Source organism: Emydura macquarii, unplaced genomic scaffold (genome assembly GCF_026122565.2).
Source record: "Emydura macquarii macquarii isolate MOO-44397 ecotype Brisbane River unplaced genomic scaffold, CSIRO-AGI_Emac_v2 contig_1253, whole genome shotgun sequence".
Taxonomy (NCBI): domain Eukaryota; kingdom Metazoa; phylum Chordata; order Testudines; family Chelidae; genus Emydura; species Emydura macquarii.
In genome coordinates, this window is record NW_027131390.1 from 101,117,337 (window position 1) to 101,137,117 (window position 19,781).

A 19,781-nucleotide genomic window follows, 5' to 3' on the forward strand; every position below is an offset into this window, starting at 1 on the left:
GGGAGGTGGTGGAATCTCCATCCTTAGAGGTTTTTAAGCTGCGGCTTGACAAAGCCCTGGTTGGGATGATATAGCAGGGGTTAGTCCTGCTTTGAGCAGGGGGTTGGACTAGATGACCTCCTGAGGTCCCTTCCAACTCTAATATTCTATGATTCTATGATTCTATGAACTCTGATATTGGAAAGGATTAAATGTGCAGGCTTTATAGTGCTATTTAATTACATTCGTACTGGAAAGGTATGGTTACATTGGATTGCATATTTATTGAATACATTTTAAAGAATGCACTAATATTATCCTGTTTGCTCATTTGAGTAGTTCCTCTGGCAAAACCCCTCCCCTTTTGTGGTAATCTAAGAATCCAACAAAGCAAAGTATAACAACTGTTTATCCTCGGAGGCAGCTATCCCAAGCAGTTTTCTGTCATGTGAACAAATTACACCTCACAAGGATTCCTGACTCTCCTTTTCCCCTGCTTCTTAGATCGCCTCCAGATCTCCTGTCCAGAACTTGGCCACCTCCTCACTGGAGAAACCCATCATCATCAGCTGATTCCTCTTCAATAAGAGGGAAGGGAGCTCATTTATATCCCTGCCCCTTTATCCAGCATTCCTTGCTGTAGTCTCCAATTCCCACAGCCCTTTTGGGAACCACAACCCCCGGAAGTCCTTGGTTCTCAGTGGAAACTACACACAGGACAGAAGCTGGACCATGAACGGTTTTTAAAGGACTTGCTCACTGTGTGACACTTCCTTAAGAGCCATGCAAGCATATAGCCAAACAATCTAGAAACCTACCAGCTTTTTAGCGAAAGATGTGAAAGCTTACAGGGGTCCTCAGGAGAGCCTGCTGGTCAGTTGCCCTTGGGTCTTTTCCTTAGCTAAGTCTTCTGTGGAGGCATCTTTCTTGTAGGAGTAAAAGACAAGAAATTAAATGTGAAGGGATCTATAATAGGATAACAAGTGCCACAAGGAAAGGAGAAGAAGGATGATAAAGCATGGACTATGGTGAGAAATAAGCCATGTACATTCCAAGTTTTAAGCTTACCCAAGTATCAGTACATTGCAGCAGTTTATTGTGGTTCTCCTATGAATTTAGTATCAGTGATCATGGCGTTGTGATGCTCCAAACTGAAAGCAGGTCGAGGGTAGAACTGGAGCTGCTACTGTCCACTAATAATAGATGCACCAGCTGTAATATCAAGCATCAGTCTTTTTTTTTTTTAAATGGTTAAAAGTCACTGTATGTACTACAGAATGAGTTGCTGATTCTGGGCAATGGCAGTGGTAACACTAGGGGACTGTGTGATGCCTAGGTGAGCATATGCCTAAAAACATCAGGGCTTGTTGAAAACCTTTGCTGTGTATCCCTGTTTCCCTTCATGTGTTCTTAGTCCCTGCCGAGCTGAGAGCTTTCCCTTTGAAGTGTGTCCATATTTATTCCATTTAACCCCTTTGGTTTCTAAAAATAAGATTTCCCAGTACTGAGAACCTAGAGTGAGAAGAAGTAGCATTTAACAGCAGGAGCAACAAACCCGCTGGCGTCAAAGGATTTAATATCATCCAGCATGTTTCTGTTATGCTTTAACACTGTATTGCGGTGACAGTCCTCCCCAAAAGAGGCAAAATAAATATAGAAGAGTAGAAAGCAATAGTTTAAATAGAGCATGAAGTATGAAGAACTAAGTAGGATATATACAATTTTTATGCCTCTTAGTATTTCAAAGATAAATCCAAAAGCAACTCATATTTTATATAGGTTGAGCGATCCAGACTCTTCCTTCAAGTGAGCAGTTTATACTCTATGGGTTTGACTCCTCCTTTAGAGGTGCAAAATGAAACAGTGAGGAACAAAGGTGGTATGCACAATTTAACACCATGCATAGCTGCAGCCTTGGACCTTTCAAGTTCCTCCAGATCTGCGGGGAAAGGATTGTCTTTTTACAGGAGCTGTGTCATTCAGTGGAATTCTCGCTGGAGTGCATGAAATCCTCTGCAGGACAAAAGTAATTTTAAATGGCTAGCATTATTCATTCCTGTGCAGGGTCAGTTCCTTAAGACCAGCATTTTAAGATGTGGGTGGTCTATTTGGTTTATTGCAGCTGTCACATGTGGTGAGACTCCAGCATGTGCCTGAATATGGATTTTGAGGTGTTTTTTGTGTACCTTGTACTTTGTTAGGTCTTTGCAATCCGAGACAGACGTTTTAGCAGTCATCCCTTTCCTGGCCTTATCATGCTGTATGTTGCTGTGACCGAGGTGACCATTTTGGGACACACATACAAACTGCAATTGCAAGTCTTGGACATCTAAGCCAGCACTGGAATGAGCAAGATATCAGGGGTGTAGCTATGGGTGGGCCTTGGTGGGCCATAGCCCAGCCACTTGGAAAGCAGGCCCACCCAATCTGTTGCTTCTACTGCTGATGCTCCACCGCTTTTCGCCCGTGGCTACCTGAACTTCCTGCTTACAGCCACGTGACCAGAAGCAGGAAGTTTGGGAAGCGACCAGCAGAGAATCAATAAGCTGCCCGAAGCTCTGTTTGCCAAGGTAACTGGAGCGTCTGGCAGCTTAGTTTTTCTGCCTGGTCACTTCCTGAAATTCCTGCTTCCGGTCATGTGACTGCAAGATATTACAATGTCCTGTGCAATATTTAACATTGTTTCAAATATCTTCTTTGTGATTGCACATAAAGGTCATGTAACTCAGCAGTGCAGCACACCTCACTGATACGTATTGCGGTGAATTTTGGGTTGTACGTCTGGTGGTAGGACCCTAAGGGAACCGTGGTCTGCTCTTACAAGTACCATTAACCTCATTGGGAGCCACTGATGCCTATCTCAGAACAGGATTTGACTCTGTGACCATTAATGCATAACCTGCACTGGTGGTTCAGCCCACGATGACCTGTCATTGAGACTGTGGCATAATTTAGAGAGCAAACTGCGGGTTTTTGAGTGTAAACCACCTGCCATGTTTTAAAAAATCATGCCCCTAATTTGGAGCAGTCAAGCAAACAGCCTCTGAGAGCACATTGCTGTCTTAAGGCATCTTTGGATGCATATAAGAATCCTGTTTGCAGCCATTTTAAGTGATACTGTCCATTGAATGTGTAGCTTCAGTGGTGTTTTGTTTTTTCTAGGGGCTTTGCACCCACAGAGCTAGACACAGTACTGTGACAGTTTCACAGACATCGTGTTCTTTCTCAGATCTTTGTCTTCTTGGTGCTTTGACAAGTGCACAGCCAAAAACTCCAAGACTGTACAGTACCATGCAAAAGACCTTCACTAACTTTTGTTGTCATCAGTGTTCAGTGTGTGCTGGAAAGGCTGGAGTGAAAGGCAAGGGTCTCATCAGAATTGGAGGAAGAGGTATTCATACAAAGAAAGGACAAGGCAGTAAATAAAGGTATTAGCCCTATGCTGCAGGACATTAGATAAGCAGCTAGATTCTTCCTTGCTATGGATGGATTATTCAAGGCAGATGTTTTTAGTGAGCTCTGGAAAGGTTAAGAGAGGAATATAAAACCTGCTGCAGTTCTGGAATTGGTCCATAAGCATAAAACCCAGTAACCAGTGATTCGTTTAAGGATTCTTGACACTTTTATGGCAAGGCGATGTCTTTCAAAGTGGATCTGGATCAGTTTGAAACACATTCCAAAACCAAACCTAAAATAAATCCTTTCAGTAGAGCAGTGCTGTAAACATTTCCTCTCTCTTCATTTCATTTTCAAGCCATATATTAAGAACCAAAGAATGGAGCTAGTGAGGGGAATGACTTAACCCAGCAAAGGGAAAATCGCATGTTGATCAGCCTGGATTTTTAATTTTTGCTATGGAATTGTGCAACTTCTTAGATAAGCACATATCTAAAAAAATACAACTATAATGTAAAAAATAAACACACACATGGAAGAAATTGAAAAAATACTTATGTATAATCTAGCCAAATGATACAGAAGAGGTATCTGTAGCTGCCTACCCCTAACTGGAGCATTGGGTAGGCATGGTCTACTGTGATCCAAGTTGGAGTTGGGAATACAGTGATAAATAAAGGCAAAAATGTAGACAAAATCTCAGGAAAATTATTCCAGTTAATGAGATCTGTTAGATGGTTGAACTGTCACTTCCAAGAGAAGTGATGGAAGCCCATTGCATGGGCCATTTGAAGCTGAACTGGACAATACTGTAGAAGAAATACTGTAGGGTACAATTTTGCACTCGCAGGGAAATGGAGTGACATTTTTCCTCTATCTTTAACATCTACAATTCTATACACTCTGCAAGTGTGTGTGTGTTGGGCTTGTCTCTTAGGTCAGGCGAGGCAGATGAATTACATTTATGGACTGGATTCTCAGCAGATGTAAATTGGCATAGCTAGAGTAACTTCAGTAGAGCTGTGCTGATTTACACTAGCTTAGAATCTGGCCCGTTCTGTTCAAATAGTTAGGTAGCTATTAAAGAACCTCCTTCCTGCCTACCACTCAAACAGCTGCTTTCTGTATATTTACTATGGTCTTCTTGATCCTAAATGTGTGTGTATAAAGCAATAATTTTAAATCCCATTTTGTCTAAAGATCCTGAAACCTGATATCTCCTACGATTAATGGCCTAACACAGGACTGGGAACCAAAACTCAGTTCTAAGACACACTTGGCCCCTGATTACCTCTGTGGCTTTGGGCATGTTTCTTAATCCACACAGGGGAGATGATCATTTCTTCCCAGGGGGCAATGAAGACGAATGAGTCAACAGTCACCCATAACACATTTAGAAGATGAAGAGGGTCTTCCTAAATTCCAAGTCTTATTATGTGTTATTACTATGTATTAAAAATTGGGGGAAGGGCACACACTTTAATTTCACTTTAAGTCCAGTGAGGAACTCAGGACCTGTCTATACAGAGATTTCTGCACAGATGCAGCTGCCCTGGTACAAACCCTTGGTGCAAATTCATTGCACCAGTGTTCAAAGGCTCTGATCAGGATAAGTTGCAGTGGCGCAATCCACTTTTGTACCAATACCAGTGGCGTACTGAGGGTGGGGCCATGCTCCGGGGCGCTGGCCTAGGGGGGCGCCGGCCTAGGGGGGTGCTGGCCGAGCCCTCTGTGGAGGGGCCGGCCCTGCTGTTGCAGGCAGCCAGGGGCCTGGCTTTGACTTCCCTGACCAGTGCTGGATGGAGTGCCATAAACAGCTGGGAGCAAGGTTGCTTGCTGAGTCGCTTCTCTTTCCTCCTCCCCTTCCCTAACCCGCAATGACTTGCTTGCTCCTCTTCGCTCCTCCCCGCATTGGCCTAGTCTTTGCTCAGCCAATAAGAATGCAGCGTGTGACAGAGCCAATAGCAGGGCTGGGAGCCTCACAGGGCTTTTAAATCCTGAAGCAAACAGGCAGCTGAAAGGAAGCTCTCAGCAGCAGGCTCTGTGCTCAGTCTGAAGGTGCTGCAGATTTCACCATGATCTGCCCCCACCTTCGTGTTGACATGTTAAAAAGGCAGGAGCAAGCTCCTTGTGACACCAGTAGAGAGGGCTGCTCAGGCTGGGGAGGGGACTCCTGCCCCAGGGGATGATTATCCTCATAGGCAGAACCAGCTTTGGAAGTTAAGGACGTCAGGCAGCTGTGGGGATTCCCCCCGTGCTGGGGCCAGGCAGCTAACCCAAGGGCAGGGCTCCAGGGCAGAACCCGTCACAGACACCGCTCCCACCTGAGGACATCTGCCCTGTCGCTCCCGCTCCCAGCCGCACCACAGCATAAGGGAGTAAGGGAGAGCAGGAAACAGGCCTGCAGACACCCCGGTGGGTGCTGCCATTGCCACTGACAAGGGAGGCACAAATTCAAGTATTGGCCCCTGAGTGCTGGAGACCCATGGTATGCCACTGACCAATACAGAATCATCTATGCTAGATAGAGGTTTGCACTGGTGCAGCATCAGCATAGCTGCAACAGTGCAAAAATCTCTGGTGTCGGCAAGCACTGCAAATAGGATGTTATGTAGAGCTCGTTGGAAAAGGCCCCCCACCTCCTGAAAACTTAAAATCATTGGCAAAAAATTGAAAACCAAATATTTTGGCCAAAACCAAAAATATTTCGATTTGAAAATGCCACAGTAGTTCCTCATGGCAATTATAGTTTGGGTGCCTCATGCTCCCATTGCCCTATAATAAACAATTCTCCCTAGTTAGACTAAATATCCCATGTTGCACCACACCCTCACCTCAGAGTCCCATGGCTGTGGTGCATCACGGGAGATGTAATCCAACTAGGAAGTCTAGCCCATGGGAGCGTGAGTCACCTGAAATGCAATAACCATGAGCCACTGTAGCCTCATTTCCAAATCTAAGTATTATGGTTTTTTCCAGCCAAAATATTTTGGTTTTGACTGAAAAATCTTCAAGTTTTGTGCAGTTGGTCTTTCAATGAAAGCAGACACTTCTTAGGAAAAGTGTTTTGTAGAAAAGCCAGGATTTTCATTGAAAAACAGTTTTGACAGAAAGTTTTTGACCACTCCTAACGCCATGGTTTCAGAATCCAGTTGTTTTAGGTGTCAAACTCAAACAATGTGTAGAAGATGTTTCCCTTCTGCTACATGAATATCTCTTGATGAGCTTTCCTGTTTCATTTATATTATGGTAGAGGGCTTTTGGTGTGTTTTTGTTTATTTTTAAACATAGTTCCTGTAGCTTGAGGACCCTCCTTTGATCTTTTTGATCATGAGAGATAAAGGGGTACAGTGGATGCACAGTCTGGTGGTTGTTGTACCTTTGTTATATGAAATACATGGCCACATACAGCATATAGCGAGAAAGGATGATCCAGGGCTTAGAGTATTAGCTTGGGCTGTGGGAGACCTGGGCTCAATTCCTGATCCACCACAAACATACTGTGTGACTCAGGGCAAGTCATCTAGCCAGTGCCAGCTTTATGTAGTCTGCCACCCTAGGCAAAATAAAAACCTGCGCCATTCCCCTCCTCTCCCCCCAGCAGAAAAGTTTGAGCAGGGGATGTCTGTCTTGTCAGTTTCACCACTCTGCTAGATTAGTGAAACTGACAAGAAAGCCAGGGGCAGCTGGAGGGAGCCTGCCTCTGCGCAGGGACAGGGTAACTGCTGCCCACTGCCAACGCCAGGTGTTGGGACCTGGCAGGAGGCGGGCAGCTGCAGCCCACCTCCCAGCTGACAACAGGGACAGCCACCCATCTCCTGGCTGTGCCCAGGGCCCGGGCAGGAGGCAGACAGCTGCCCTAGGGTCTCAGCTGCACACTCTGACCTAGTGGGAGATGGGTGGTTGTAACCTGCCTCCCGGCTGTGCCTGGGGAACTGGTAGGAGGCAGGCGACTGCAGTCCAGCAGCAGCCCTTTACTTTTTGCCACCCTGGACAATTGCCTATTTTGCCTAGTGGTAAGGCCGGGCCTGCATCTAGCTTCTCTGTGCCTGAGTTCGAAATCTGTAAATGGCGATAATAGCACTTCCCTACCTTATGGGGATTTTGTGAGGATAACTATGTGAAGTTATTAAGAGATTCCAGGGCTCTTTTTATTTATAATAGTGTTTCCCATTGCTGAAGAATTCCAAAGAGCTTTCACCACAGGACCTTGATATTGTTTAAGTAAAGATGGGCTTGGGAAAAACTTTAGAAGCTTAGATTGGAAATAGAAAGCTTGTCCAGCACATTCATAATGTTGCCTACAGTGGGAAACATAAAATGTCCATTAATGATGTATTGGGTAATTAATGCCATGGTGGGTGGATTGCCATGTCACTAACAAAAGGAATTTACTTTAACTAGTACCTGTGGAGTTAATGGGAGGGAAAGGGCTTCTGACAGCTGTAGCTTCTGTGGTTCTAAAATGGTCTTGTTTGCAGATTGGAATGTTAGGCTCCAGCAGAAGAGAAACCCAGCTGGTGTGAAGTGGGATTGGATTAAAAATGAACGGGTTGGTTTTGAAAGAAGAGAACAAAAGAATGAGTAAGGGTGGTGCTGGTGAAAATTGTAACTAGGAGAGTGAGAGATACAGGAGAAGGAAACAGACAGCAAACTGAATCAAGGCAGAGAGGGAATGTTGGAGGAATCTGGATGAGCTACCGCTAAATTATATGTAACTAAAGACAGAGCATCTAAATTTTGCCAGGCTAGAGGCTAAATTGGCAATTTGCTAGGAAGCCCAACTTCCATAAAATAGAGCAGATTGCAGCATTCCTCCTCCTTAAAAGGAGATGCAGCCCAGCATGAGGCATTTTTTCTTGATCCACTCAAGATTAAGAGTTTAAGGCAAAGGCAATATGTTTGATCAAAGGAATGGTTAATGGTATTGGGAGCTATATTACCAGTTGGGGATTAGGGAAAGAGGGTGAAAATGTTGTAGCCAGAATTACTGTTTTGGCTGCGTTAGTGTGACAACACATACCCAGGCATCACCAAAGGGTGTGGCTCCTCTCATAAAGTATGAGGAGAACCAATACCTGAAGAATTAATTCTGTGAGGATGACAGGGGCATGTCTGTTTTTTTTCCTGCTTCTTCTTAAAAGGCCACAACCTCAGCTGATGTAAATGGCTTCATTGAAGTCAATGATGCTATGCCAATTTATGCCAGCTGAAGATCTGGCTCAAAACGTGAGGCTATCAATAATACCTGCAGCAGACAGTGAGCTACCCACATTCTCTCCTTTCCTAGCAATAAATTAACCTGATTCTTTACTGCAGGTGAACTTGTGGATGCTGTCATTTTGTTGTGGATTATGCATGTCTTTGCTCGCTCACCAATAAACCGAATCCATGTGAGAAAGTATGAGGAAGAAGAATCTAATCTATCTAGTGCGCTGTGCTGTGCCTACCACCAAAGCATCTGAGTGCCTGTTAAGGCATGTTTTCAAATGTGGGCCCTTAATTTCTCTTTCTAGGCACCTAAATAAAAGTGGGCTGAGTACCCATATCTCCCACTGATGGCAACAGGAGCTATAGGTGCTCAGCACCATTTGAAAAATACGGTCCTATTTCCAGACGGAGCCTAACTGCAGGTAACCACATTAGAAAAATTTGGCCTAAAGGCCTTACATACTTAAATGTACAGTAGTTGCTCTACCTTTGAATTTCTGTATACTTGGAACCTGGGCCTCAGAATTCCTCATTGGTGAGTTTAATATGTTGCTCCAGGCAAATCCTTCTAATGAAAAACTTTCACTGCATAGGTATTTGCCTCAGTAGTATTATGAGTTTAACAGTTTTATTTGTCCAATAGTTTCTGCATTTCATTAGGTTCTGCCATTTGGCTTGCAATGCTTTTATGTGTTTAACAGTTACTGCTTCAAGAACTTTCCACAGTATTGCTCAATGTCCTGCATTTCTTACTGATAAAATCACTTGTTATGTTTGTCTTCTTCCCCTCCTCTTCCTAACCCATCTTTCCAGGTCAGGGGCTATCCAGAACCTCAGATCACATGGTACAGAAATGGACTTCCTATCACAGAGGGAGAGTATTACGTAGTGGACTGCAGCATTCGAGGGATTTTCAACTTAGTGATCAAAAATGTGCAAGAGGAAGATGGTGGTAAATACACGTGTGAGGCTGCAAATGCTGGTGGGGTTCGCCAGGTGACCGTGGAGCTAACAGTGGAAGGTAAGAGGACTATTACTATGCTGTTCCTTAAATGTAGTTGTGGGTATGATAAAACACAACATCTAAAAGGGGCAAGATAGATGAGATAATCAAACTGACAGGTGAAGATCCAACCTGTATGTACAAAATTGATCACTGGTGCAGAAGTAGTACTCATTATTAGCCTCATCACCTTTCTCATTGAAAAGAGTGGTCTGAGCACAGGATTACGGGGCAGAAATTTCTTCGTTCTAATCCCATTTAGCACTGATTCTTTCTGGTGCTAGGCTAGGAGTGAGTCATATAGCCCCAAATCTTCAGATGTGCTTCCATTTATCTTGGGTGCCTCCATATTAGGGGACTGTATTTGAGACCACGTTATGTTTTGTAAGTACAGAATGGGAAATAAGCAACAAGAATGCCAGTGCAATTAATACGAGTTGTGCTGCTAAAATCTGGTACACCATTTTGAAAATGTAAAGGGAGGTTTTAACTTAAAACAATGGAATCTTTGAACTAGATTGCGTGGTTTTATTATAGCTATGTACAGCAGCATTTAATGAGATAGTATTTACCTGCATGGAGAACAGTTTGACATGTACTTATCACAGATGACACTTTGTATTTTAAATTTTTCTAGATTCTTAATGGAAATCCAGATCAAGAAGAAACTAAGTTAGTCAGTTTTATGCATGAAATAAGTCAGTGTTAAGTATTAAAGGCCTGATCCTGTGCCCAGTGATGTCACTGGAAAGCCTCCCAGTTACTTAGTGGGAGTTGGATCAGACCCAGAAGTTTCTTCTTATTATTGTAAAGAGGTTGAATTAATCCCTATAAAAGTATAAGCAAGACCTCAGAACATTGTAATTCCATGGGCAAGGGTTTGATAGCAGAATATCCCTTTAAGGCAATCTCCCACAGGAATCTTCCTTCTTCTGGCTGCAGAAATCAAGTTTTTCTGAAAGTCTGGCCGCTCTCTTGTACACTGATTTGGAATCTAGCAGGAGCCTGCCCAATAGAAACAGTAATCTTTCACTTGTCTCCTTCTTATTTCCCCAGAAGAGTGGGAGTTCTAACTCCTGTGTGTGCTTGTGCGGTGATAAGCTGGAGTCTAAAGGAGAAGGATTTTCCAAAGCAGGCTTCTCTATCCCCACTAGCCTTTCTTACCCTCCTTTTCCATTCCCAATCCACGTTTCTAGGTGCCTGTTCCCAATCTACTGCATCCTACCCACTTACCTTACCTTATACCTTGATTGCTATTCCCTTCCCAGCCTTCCGTGCAGAGACCTTTGCTGCAGCCAGAATCTTTCTGACTGAGATAAGTGAAACCTGGATGGGATTTTCTGTGGCGGCTGCCATGCGGTTAGCTCATTAACCAGGGTGACTGCTGTTGAGCAATGTGAAGTGTTTACTTACTTCTCTTTTCCCTATGGCTGCACATTCTCACTCTGCAGCGTACCAAACCCCGGCTGGTCTTGAGAGAGCCCAATGGACTAATAGCTGTCCAGTTCGTTACTTAATAAAACATAAAAAAGCAACAACTCTCCATGCTAAAGTCTAAGGGCCAAATTTATCATGAATGTAAGCAGGTGTAATTCCATTGGAATCAATGCAGTTATCTCTGAAACCATTGGTGAAATAGCAATGTCTGTCTGCAAAATTTTTGAGCTTGTTCATTTGTTTTTAGTTCAGCTTTTGGGGGGAATACATAAAATCACCTTATGTATTAATGTGCTGCAATTATGCTGACCTCTCTTTATCATTATTATTTATTTGTATCACTGTAGTGCCTAGAGGTCCCAACCAATAGTGGGGACCCTGTTGTGCTAGGCACTGTACAAACGGATGGTGAGAGACAATCCCCACCCAAAGGAGTTTACTATATAAATAGACAAGACAGACAAAAGGTGGCTGGGGAAACAGGCACACAAAAGTGAAGTGACCCATCCCAAGGTTAAACATCAGTGGCAGAACTGGGAACAGAAACAATGTCTCCTGAGTCCCCATCCAGTGCCCTAATCACTAGATAACACTGTCTTTCCTGTAATGCTTTCACAATTTAATTTCCTTTGAGGGGCAAAGACAAGTGTCTTTGGACAGAGAGGTGTCATATTAGCCTCACATACCTTAAGATGGCTGGGTAATACAGGGTCTGATTCTGAGGACTGCTAAGGCACCTCTCAGGATTAGGCCCATAGCCATGAAACAACAGATTTCTGGTGGAAATAGCAACTGACTGTCAGATACAGTGACAGCACCAATTACAGGTGCTTTTATAACACAGTAGCATCACAAGTGAGAGGGCTGCATTTCTTGAGGATCTCCCAGCCCCTCTCAATGTATGGTTCAGTTGGCACATAATATGTCTGTGTTTTGTGGGTAACAGCTAAGATCAAAATGGAAAATCTAAAATTAGATAATCAAAATGGAAAATTAGATAATCAAAATGGAAAATCTAAAATTAGAAATTAGAAAATTAGATAATCAAAATGGAAAATCTAAAATTAGATAATCTTACACTGCTTAATTTAAAACTCTCACTAACACAAGGCTAGAGAAAAGTTGAGAACTTGACATCACTGCTACTCCCTGTTTGCTGGCTGGCCAGTGTGCCTCATTTCAGGGTTCTGCTGAATAGCAGAGCCCTTCAGGTGTGGCTTCCTGTTGAATTTCCAAGGCACTGAAATTTTTTTTTTTTTTTTTGGTCTATTAATGATCAAAGACATTCGATGGAAATCCTGAGAGTGCAAACTGAAATATGTACGTGTCTGGCATGATCATTATTATTTTTCTATTGTAAAATCTTATGCAAAGTCTTTCCTTTTCTGATTAAAACTTGTTGCAATCAACATGCACAAGGGCAGTTTGAAATCAGTTTTCTGACACTGGCTGTTTAGTCCTGCATTAATTATTATTTTAAATAGTTCCTTGCAGTAAAGCACCCAAGGATTAAGTTTGTTAGGGTTTAGGAACTATAGTTGTTTCTGTTCTAATAATCCTCCATGAACCACTGATGTGAAATACAGACCTATTTATTTCCAGCAAAGATAAGCATACGGGACTGATTGTTTTCTGAAAGAAACATTACTGAATCACTATGTAGCTTTCCTGTTTTGACAGAGTTTTGGCTGGTAATGCTCCATCTGGTATACTTGTTTTAAATGAAATATTTTTCAGATACTTATAAATCTCAAGAAGCTTCCATTTTTGACAGCTACCATAGATGTTTATTTCACACTGTCACCCTTGATCTGCCCTGTTTCACTGATAATTTTTGTCTGTTAAAAGGATTGTACTATTTATTTTGTTAGTCTGTCCAGTAGATGGTGCTAAGTACACAGTACATTTTGTGCACAGTCTATCTCTTGTCAGTACTGTAGGGTGGGTTATATTATCTTGAAAAGAAGCACATCGAAAATAAAAGGTGATATGAACAAATACATGAGTAAAAGAATAGCTTGTTCATGTTGACCTTCTAATTCTGCCACTCTGAAAAATCATTATTAATAATACTTAGATTTTTATAGAGAGTGTTCCTCTAGTGATCTCAAATGGTTTTGCAACGGTGAATAAAAAATTATCCCTATTTTATGGATGGGGAAACTGAGGCAAGAAGTTAACTGTTAAGACCTAAATTTTGAAAACTGGCCTCTAAGTAATTTTACCAAAATTACCCAGTAAGGCAGTGTCAGAACTGAGAATAGAATCCAGGTCTGAAACTAACACAGTTCTATACTGAAGGGCGTACTGCTGCATTGGTTAGACTGTGGGTAAAATAACTTGCACTATAGAGGTGTCTTCCACCTCTAATTTTCATGATCCTTTGTTTGGAAGCAGGAGAACGAAATAGTTACACAGACTTTGGTGTCTGTAGTAACTAACAACCATGATAAGTCATCTAACTTGTTGTCTTTCTATAACACACAGGAAACTCTTTGAAGAAATACAGCCTGCCGTCCAGTGTCAAAACCCTTGGGTAAGAGTTCTAGTGGCCATGGAGGTCTTTAAAACACAAACCTAGTCAAAGTCTGGTGGTGAAGGTTGTGGTGGAAAGACTAGAGAATCTCTTTTTCTCAAGTGACTTTGCTAACATTACTGCTCAGTTTTATTTTGAGGGCCAATTAAAATGGGTTTGATTCTGCTTAGCCCCTAATAATGCCTAACCAGATCAGAAAAGCATATAGTGGGCCTTGGCAACATTCTCGTCCAACATCAGAGGCTTGAGTAATGGAGGAAGGTCCTCTTAAAGCACAAGTCAGAGAGCTGGGTTCTAGTCCTGTGTGGCCTTGTGGAAAACACTTCATTGCAGTGCCATAGTTTTCCCATTTGTAAAAGGGAGCAACAATACTAGCTTAATTCCCAAAAGTGGTGGAAGGCTGACCTCACTAATGTTTGGGAGATGCTCAGATTCTTATGAATGCCCAAGTAATGCCTGCAAAGAAATAACCAGAACAAGCCCAAATCAACGCATCACTTCCCCTTTATCCCAAGCTGTGCAGCTACAGTGAGAGCTACTCTGTGTGTAAATCCTTGAGAACAATGTATTTGCCTGTTCAGAAGGGAAGGCAGTAGGCTGCTTCAGCTGATCCTGCCCTACGCCAGTGGGGAGAATACACCCATGGAATCAATGTGTCGGCAAACACCACTTACCTTGGGTTCAGTCCATGGATGTGAATTCTTTCCCATTTATTTTCGGAGGGCTGGAAAGATGCATCTGACCAGCCCTTTTACAGTTGGCATTCATGAAACTGTATTCAGTTGGGATCATTGAAATTGTTGATCAGCCAAAGGGTGGTTCTGTAATATTACCCACCAAAGAACTTGATGGGTGAGAGCTTTTCACAAGGAGGCTATTGAAAGGATTTTGATAGCAGAGGTGAGCTTCTCCTTAGGGATATGAGTTTGTTTTGACAGCTAGAATTTTAGGTGTGGGTGCTTGTCACTGTTGGTGTTCTTAGTGCAATACCATTGCCCTCCCATCCCTGTCTAGTGGCATTCCTAACACCTATTCTCATTACTTTCCCATTTACCCTTAAAGCCATGGCAGATATTGATAAAAACTGAGGTTTTAGAAGGGAAATCTACTGTAAATGAGTGTTCTCACATATTTCAGCCTATTCTTTCCTTCCCCCTGGTATCCCACACAAACTGTGTGTTAGACCAAGACTTGCCCCATTTTACTGCTACCACTAGCAATAATGGACTCTAATGTATCCAGATATAACTTCAGGACTGAGGCTGACACAAATGACAACTTCCCCACTGCATGGTCGGTGCTCTTTACCAAACATTTATAATTAAATGGTTGCTTTTGGGTTAAAAATCTGGGCCTGATTCTGCTGGCAGTTACCTTGGGTTTAACACTTGATTGACTTTAATAGGCTTATTCCTGATTTAATAGGCCCCCATAGGTTCAAACAAAAATAATTGGCCTTGCATATGTTAGTGATCAGAACAGAGATTATTAATACATCTTAATTTCCTTTTTGCTATGAATCCTGTTTATTTAATTTTTGGATTTCACACAGATTACAGCAATAAAAATAGACTATTCAAGGAAGTGAGAGTGACTAGTTAGGTTCTTCTATGCTGTTATTTGTATTGCAAACACACTAGGGGGATGTCCAAATAGTCCTGCTAAGGAAGGACAGCCATATTGCCATTTAGCTGTCTTTCCAAAAGCTCTCCTAATCCAGTGGCTTTGAATGGAGTTATTAAAAGGTTCATCCTCCTATTATCTTTCCCCCAGTGTTCCACTCCTGTTTAGAGCTTTCAGAATTTGCAGTTATGGAAAGATTTAAATCCAAAATACTCTTGAGTTATTTTTTAAAAGAAAAGAATAAAAATATAGCTATTTTGTATTTGGTTTGGAAGGGAGTGTATATCTGTCTAGTCATCTAGTTGTAATTAACTTTCTCTTTTGATGTGTCAGTAGATATACATATACCTGTGTGCGCATGTATGTATACACACATACACATGTGCACACACATACATGCCTCCTGAATTTTGGGACAGAAACTACCTGAGAGTCCCTCTTTACAAAGCACTTGCCTTCCTCTTTAGGGTAAGGGAGGAAAAAGCCAGCCCAGCTATCAGCTGCTAAATTCTATTGTGACATGATACCCCTCTTGCCCAAAAAATTTCAATGTTCTTTTTCTCTGTTTAAATCCTCTCCATCATGGTCTTGTCTTACTCAGAATCCTCAAGTAGCCCATATGGCAACCATCATATCTTGGCAGCTCCTTGAACTGAGGCTGTGAGGTCTGTATTAGTATTCTGATACCTTCTAGAAACAAGGAGGTATAGATGCATCTCATTTGCATGTGGGTAAGATGTTGTGTGGAAAATCAATGCCTTGAAAGTGGTTTGGTTTGCCATAAATTCAAGGCTAAAAAAAACCCACCATCTACTATCTTTTGTTAATGTGTGGCTTGATTATATCGTGGCTATATTCAGAGAGCTCCTTTTAACATCAACAGGCATAAATTGCACTTATTTTGTCTTGCTTACAGTACTGTTTTATATTTCAAGGTTATGTGACTGTGACTGGCTGGCTGGCTGACTGTTCTCATGCAGTGTTAAAATGTCACTTCCATAGCAAAGCCCTTTATTTCATGGCTATGTCATCTTTATGAGCAGAGCTGAACCAATCCTGCTCAAAGTTATTCATTATCATTAAGTTGAACTTCTAAACTCATTTGCTTTGTTTGGCTTGTGCCATTTTCGTGTTCACTTTGTGAACGTTTTAGTGAATGAATTTCCTTGCAGAAATGTTTGCTAAAATAGTGGATTTTAAGTGCACATTTTAGAATAGCTGTGGAAGGTAAATGTCATTCATAACCACAAGTGATTATGTGATTATCGCACTCAACACTGGGTAAAATATTTGGAGAATAATTCTGATCAGCAAACAAATATGGGTAAATCTATATTTGTTGGCACACAATTCACAGATTGGAAAAAAGGACTGATTTTAAATGTATATTTTGTTTATTGTGACTAGCTTGCCCAGCTCTGGTTATAAGCAACCAGAATTGTCAAAAAGAGCTATGACAGTGCTTGTGTGTGCGTTGGATGAGGGCACGTAGAAGAAGAGTGTCCAGTTGAACAAGAAGTTGAGAGCAGTATTCTCTAACGTGGGCCTGTGATGGGTGCCTCCTGTCATAAGGCAGCATTTTATTCCTTACATCAGCCATACATTGCCAGCTTACTTTTGATTTCTGAACGTTTTGTCCCACTGGCCAAAAACTGTCTTATGCTGGTACCTTTGTAACTCAGTGTGGGTTACCACCTACACTATTTAACAATTAGCAGATCACTGTTCTTAAATGCTTTCTGAAATGTGCTCTAGTCATTAAGAAAAGTTCACAATTCCTCTGCTCAGCCAAGATGTTCATTGCCTTACCAGGAGCAGATTTTCTGTTCCGTCAGTGGAGAACAGGCCAAGCATCTGGGGAGAGAGTCCACCAAAGTTTGCTACAAAACCCAACAGAGTCGTCGTGCGCGAAGGACAGACAGGAAAATTCTCTTGTAAAATAACAGGACGACCACAGCCTCAGATAACTTGGTTTAAGGTATGTTTTCCTGAGGGGCTAATGTCCCTGTTCCGCCTCAGAGCTTCTGTTATAGGAGGATGAAGTCTGTTTGTTCTTCTTCAAGTGTTGGTCCCCCTATGTGTTTTCCACACGTGGGTATGTGTGCATGCCATGCACCCGAATCCAGAAATTCTTCAAAGCAGTGTCCGTTGACCTGCACATGCACAGTAGCTTCCCTCGTGCTCCCGACCAAAGGTATGAAAGGCAGGGTGGGTCGACACCTCTCCGGATCTTTCTTACCACTGCATGGCCTAAGTCGGAATCGTGTCCTCCTTCACTCTGTGCATAACCTGTAAAGGAAACTCATTATAAATAGTTTTTATATCTTAACTTTGTAGTTTTAGTTAGTATAGGGTAGTTTCTCTCCCTCTCCCCCCATTCAGGGGAAATCCTTCCTGGTCCCGAGACTATGCCCAGGGATTAAAAAAATTATATCTCCTGCTCTTGTTCTTTCTCAGTCAGTGATGAGCATCAATGGTGCCTATACTGCCTGGGTGAGGCGCACATCTCTGCAAAATGCAACAGTTATTAATCCTTCCTACTCAGAACTAGAGAGCCCCTAGAATTCCAACTAAAAATGTTCCTGATGGAGGAGGCTATGAGGCCCCACTCTGACCCAGGCCTGAGAGATTCCCCCGTACATTGGCCTCAACTGAGCAGCAATGCCCCTCCAGGCACAAGCCTTGGAACAGAGCCTTTACCAAAGAAGCCCAAGGACTACTCCTCCAGGGCTCCCCATAAGAGTAAGGGGCACTCTCATGGGCTTAAATACAGATCCCTGAAGAGGACTGTCCATAAGAAATTTGTTTCCTTCCCAAGACGGTCAAGGTCGGACAAGACATTGCATGTGGAACCCACAGAACCGGTTCCGCTGAAGACCCCCAGGTTGGACGGAAAGTTGCACAAAAAGAGGGATCCACTGGTTCCAGCAGTGACTGTGGGACCAAAGTGGAAAGATAGACACTCGCCAGTTATCTCATTGTCAGTACCGCTTCTTTTATCCAAAGACTGACTGGCTGTGACAGATGAGCCCTTTAGTGTTTCTGCTAAAACTGCCTGGAGACCTTTGTAACATCAGAGGATATATTCCTCCTCTACCAGTAGTCTTCACGCCTTTTGGGTCCTGCCCTCCTGTGGGATGTCCTTACCCCAGTGTGGAAATCATTACCAGTGTCACAGGAGGAGTTCCATCTCCATCCATTGGACAGGAGTGCCCCCATACTGATGGTACCACTGCTACCAACAGAACCGTCCTCAGAATCAGAGAAGATATCTGCACCAGTATCTCTGTGGAGGCACAGGAGCCCCGACAAACAGACGACAGCCCTCTGGATATGAAACTCCCAGGGGCAGCTGGTACCAATTCTCTCAGGGGTCTCCTCGACCAATAGATCCCTCCTTCTGGCCTTATTGGAGACCTTGGGTCCCCTATGGCAGGCATCCAGTCCCCTCTCAGAAGTCATACTGCTCCTCCCCCACTCATCAGCTGGTTCTGTCAGTGTATGAGGAGGAAGAGCCAGAACCAGTTCCGACAGTACTATTGGTTCTGACGGGGGCGTCTTCATCACCTCTGGATGATGCCATCACTCTTTCATTGCCTTCTCCATTGGATGACCACCGTCCATATCAGCTGTTGCAAAGAGTTGCTAACAATCTACAGATCCTGTTGTAAGAGGTTCAGGACACTCAATACAAGCTCATGGACATTTTGCAACTACAAGGACCGACCAGAGTAGCCCTTCCAATCAATGAGACTATTAGAACTGGCTAGAGCGGTTTGGCACACACCAGCATCTTGTGCCCCCACACCAAAAAAGAGCTGAAAGAAGTTACTTTGTTCCTGCCAAAGGAGTGGCTTTTTATTTTCCCATCCTGCCCCTAATTCGTTGGTGGGTACAGGCGGCTACGAAAAGAACTTGGTCACGCTACCAGAAATCCATCCCGGCAGAGAAGGGCCAAAAGAAACTGGACCTTCTGGGTAGAAAGGTCTCCTCCTCCGCAGATCTCCAATTTTGTATAGCTATTGCCAAGCTTTATGAGCAAAGTACAATTTCTACACCTATGCCAGGCTAGCTGACTTCAGAGAGAAACTGCCGATGGAAGACCGAGCCCAATTCCAATCCTTTCTGGATGAGGGGAAGCTAATAGCAAAGGTGTCTTTCCAGGCTGCGGTAGGTGCTGCATCCAGAAGTTTGGCCACAGGGTTTGTCATATGAAGAGACTTGTGGCTCCAGTCGACAGGCTTTCCTAGAGAGCTCCAAAACACCATCCAAGACCTCCCCTTTGACAAGTCCAACCTGTTTAATGAAAAGAGAGAGGAGTCCCTGCACTCTCTAATGGACTCACTATCCACTCTGTAATTCTTGGGGATTTACACTCCGGCACTCAGAAGGAAATAGACACTCCTTTAGAGTACAACCATTCCCTTTGTATGCTCCATATTACCAATGTCCACTTGAGCCTCTGTATAAACGACAGATGAATCACAGGTCCTGTTTCTTGGCTCCCTCTACTGCCACAGTTTCCGCTTATATACCCAACTACAGGCCAAGGGCAATTTTTGATATGCAGGTTGAGACCTGTGTACAAGTAATGCC

General features: G+C 43.1%; 1 protein-coding gene across 2 annotated transcripts in view; it reads left to right on the plus strand.

Annotated features, from left to right (window-relative positions):
* The window catches only part of MYLK (myosin light chain kinase), a 325,439-nt gene that overhangs the window by 129,035 nt on the left and 176,623 nt on the right, over positions 1–19,781 (plus strand). For both annotated transcript variants that reach the window (XM_067549625.1, XM_067549626.1), the window contains exons 3-5: positions 9,400–9,607; positions 13,514–13,562; positions 16,998–17,163. In XM_067549625.1, coding sequence (XP_067405726.1) covers positions 9,400–9,607; positions 13,514–13,562; positions 16,998–17,163 — 423 coding nt within the window. The remainder of the gene's footprint in view (positions 1–9,399; positions 9,608–13,513; positions 13,563–16,997; positions 17,164–19,781) is intronic.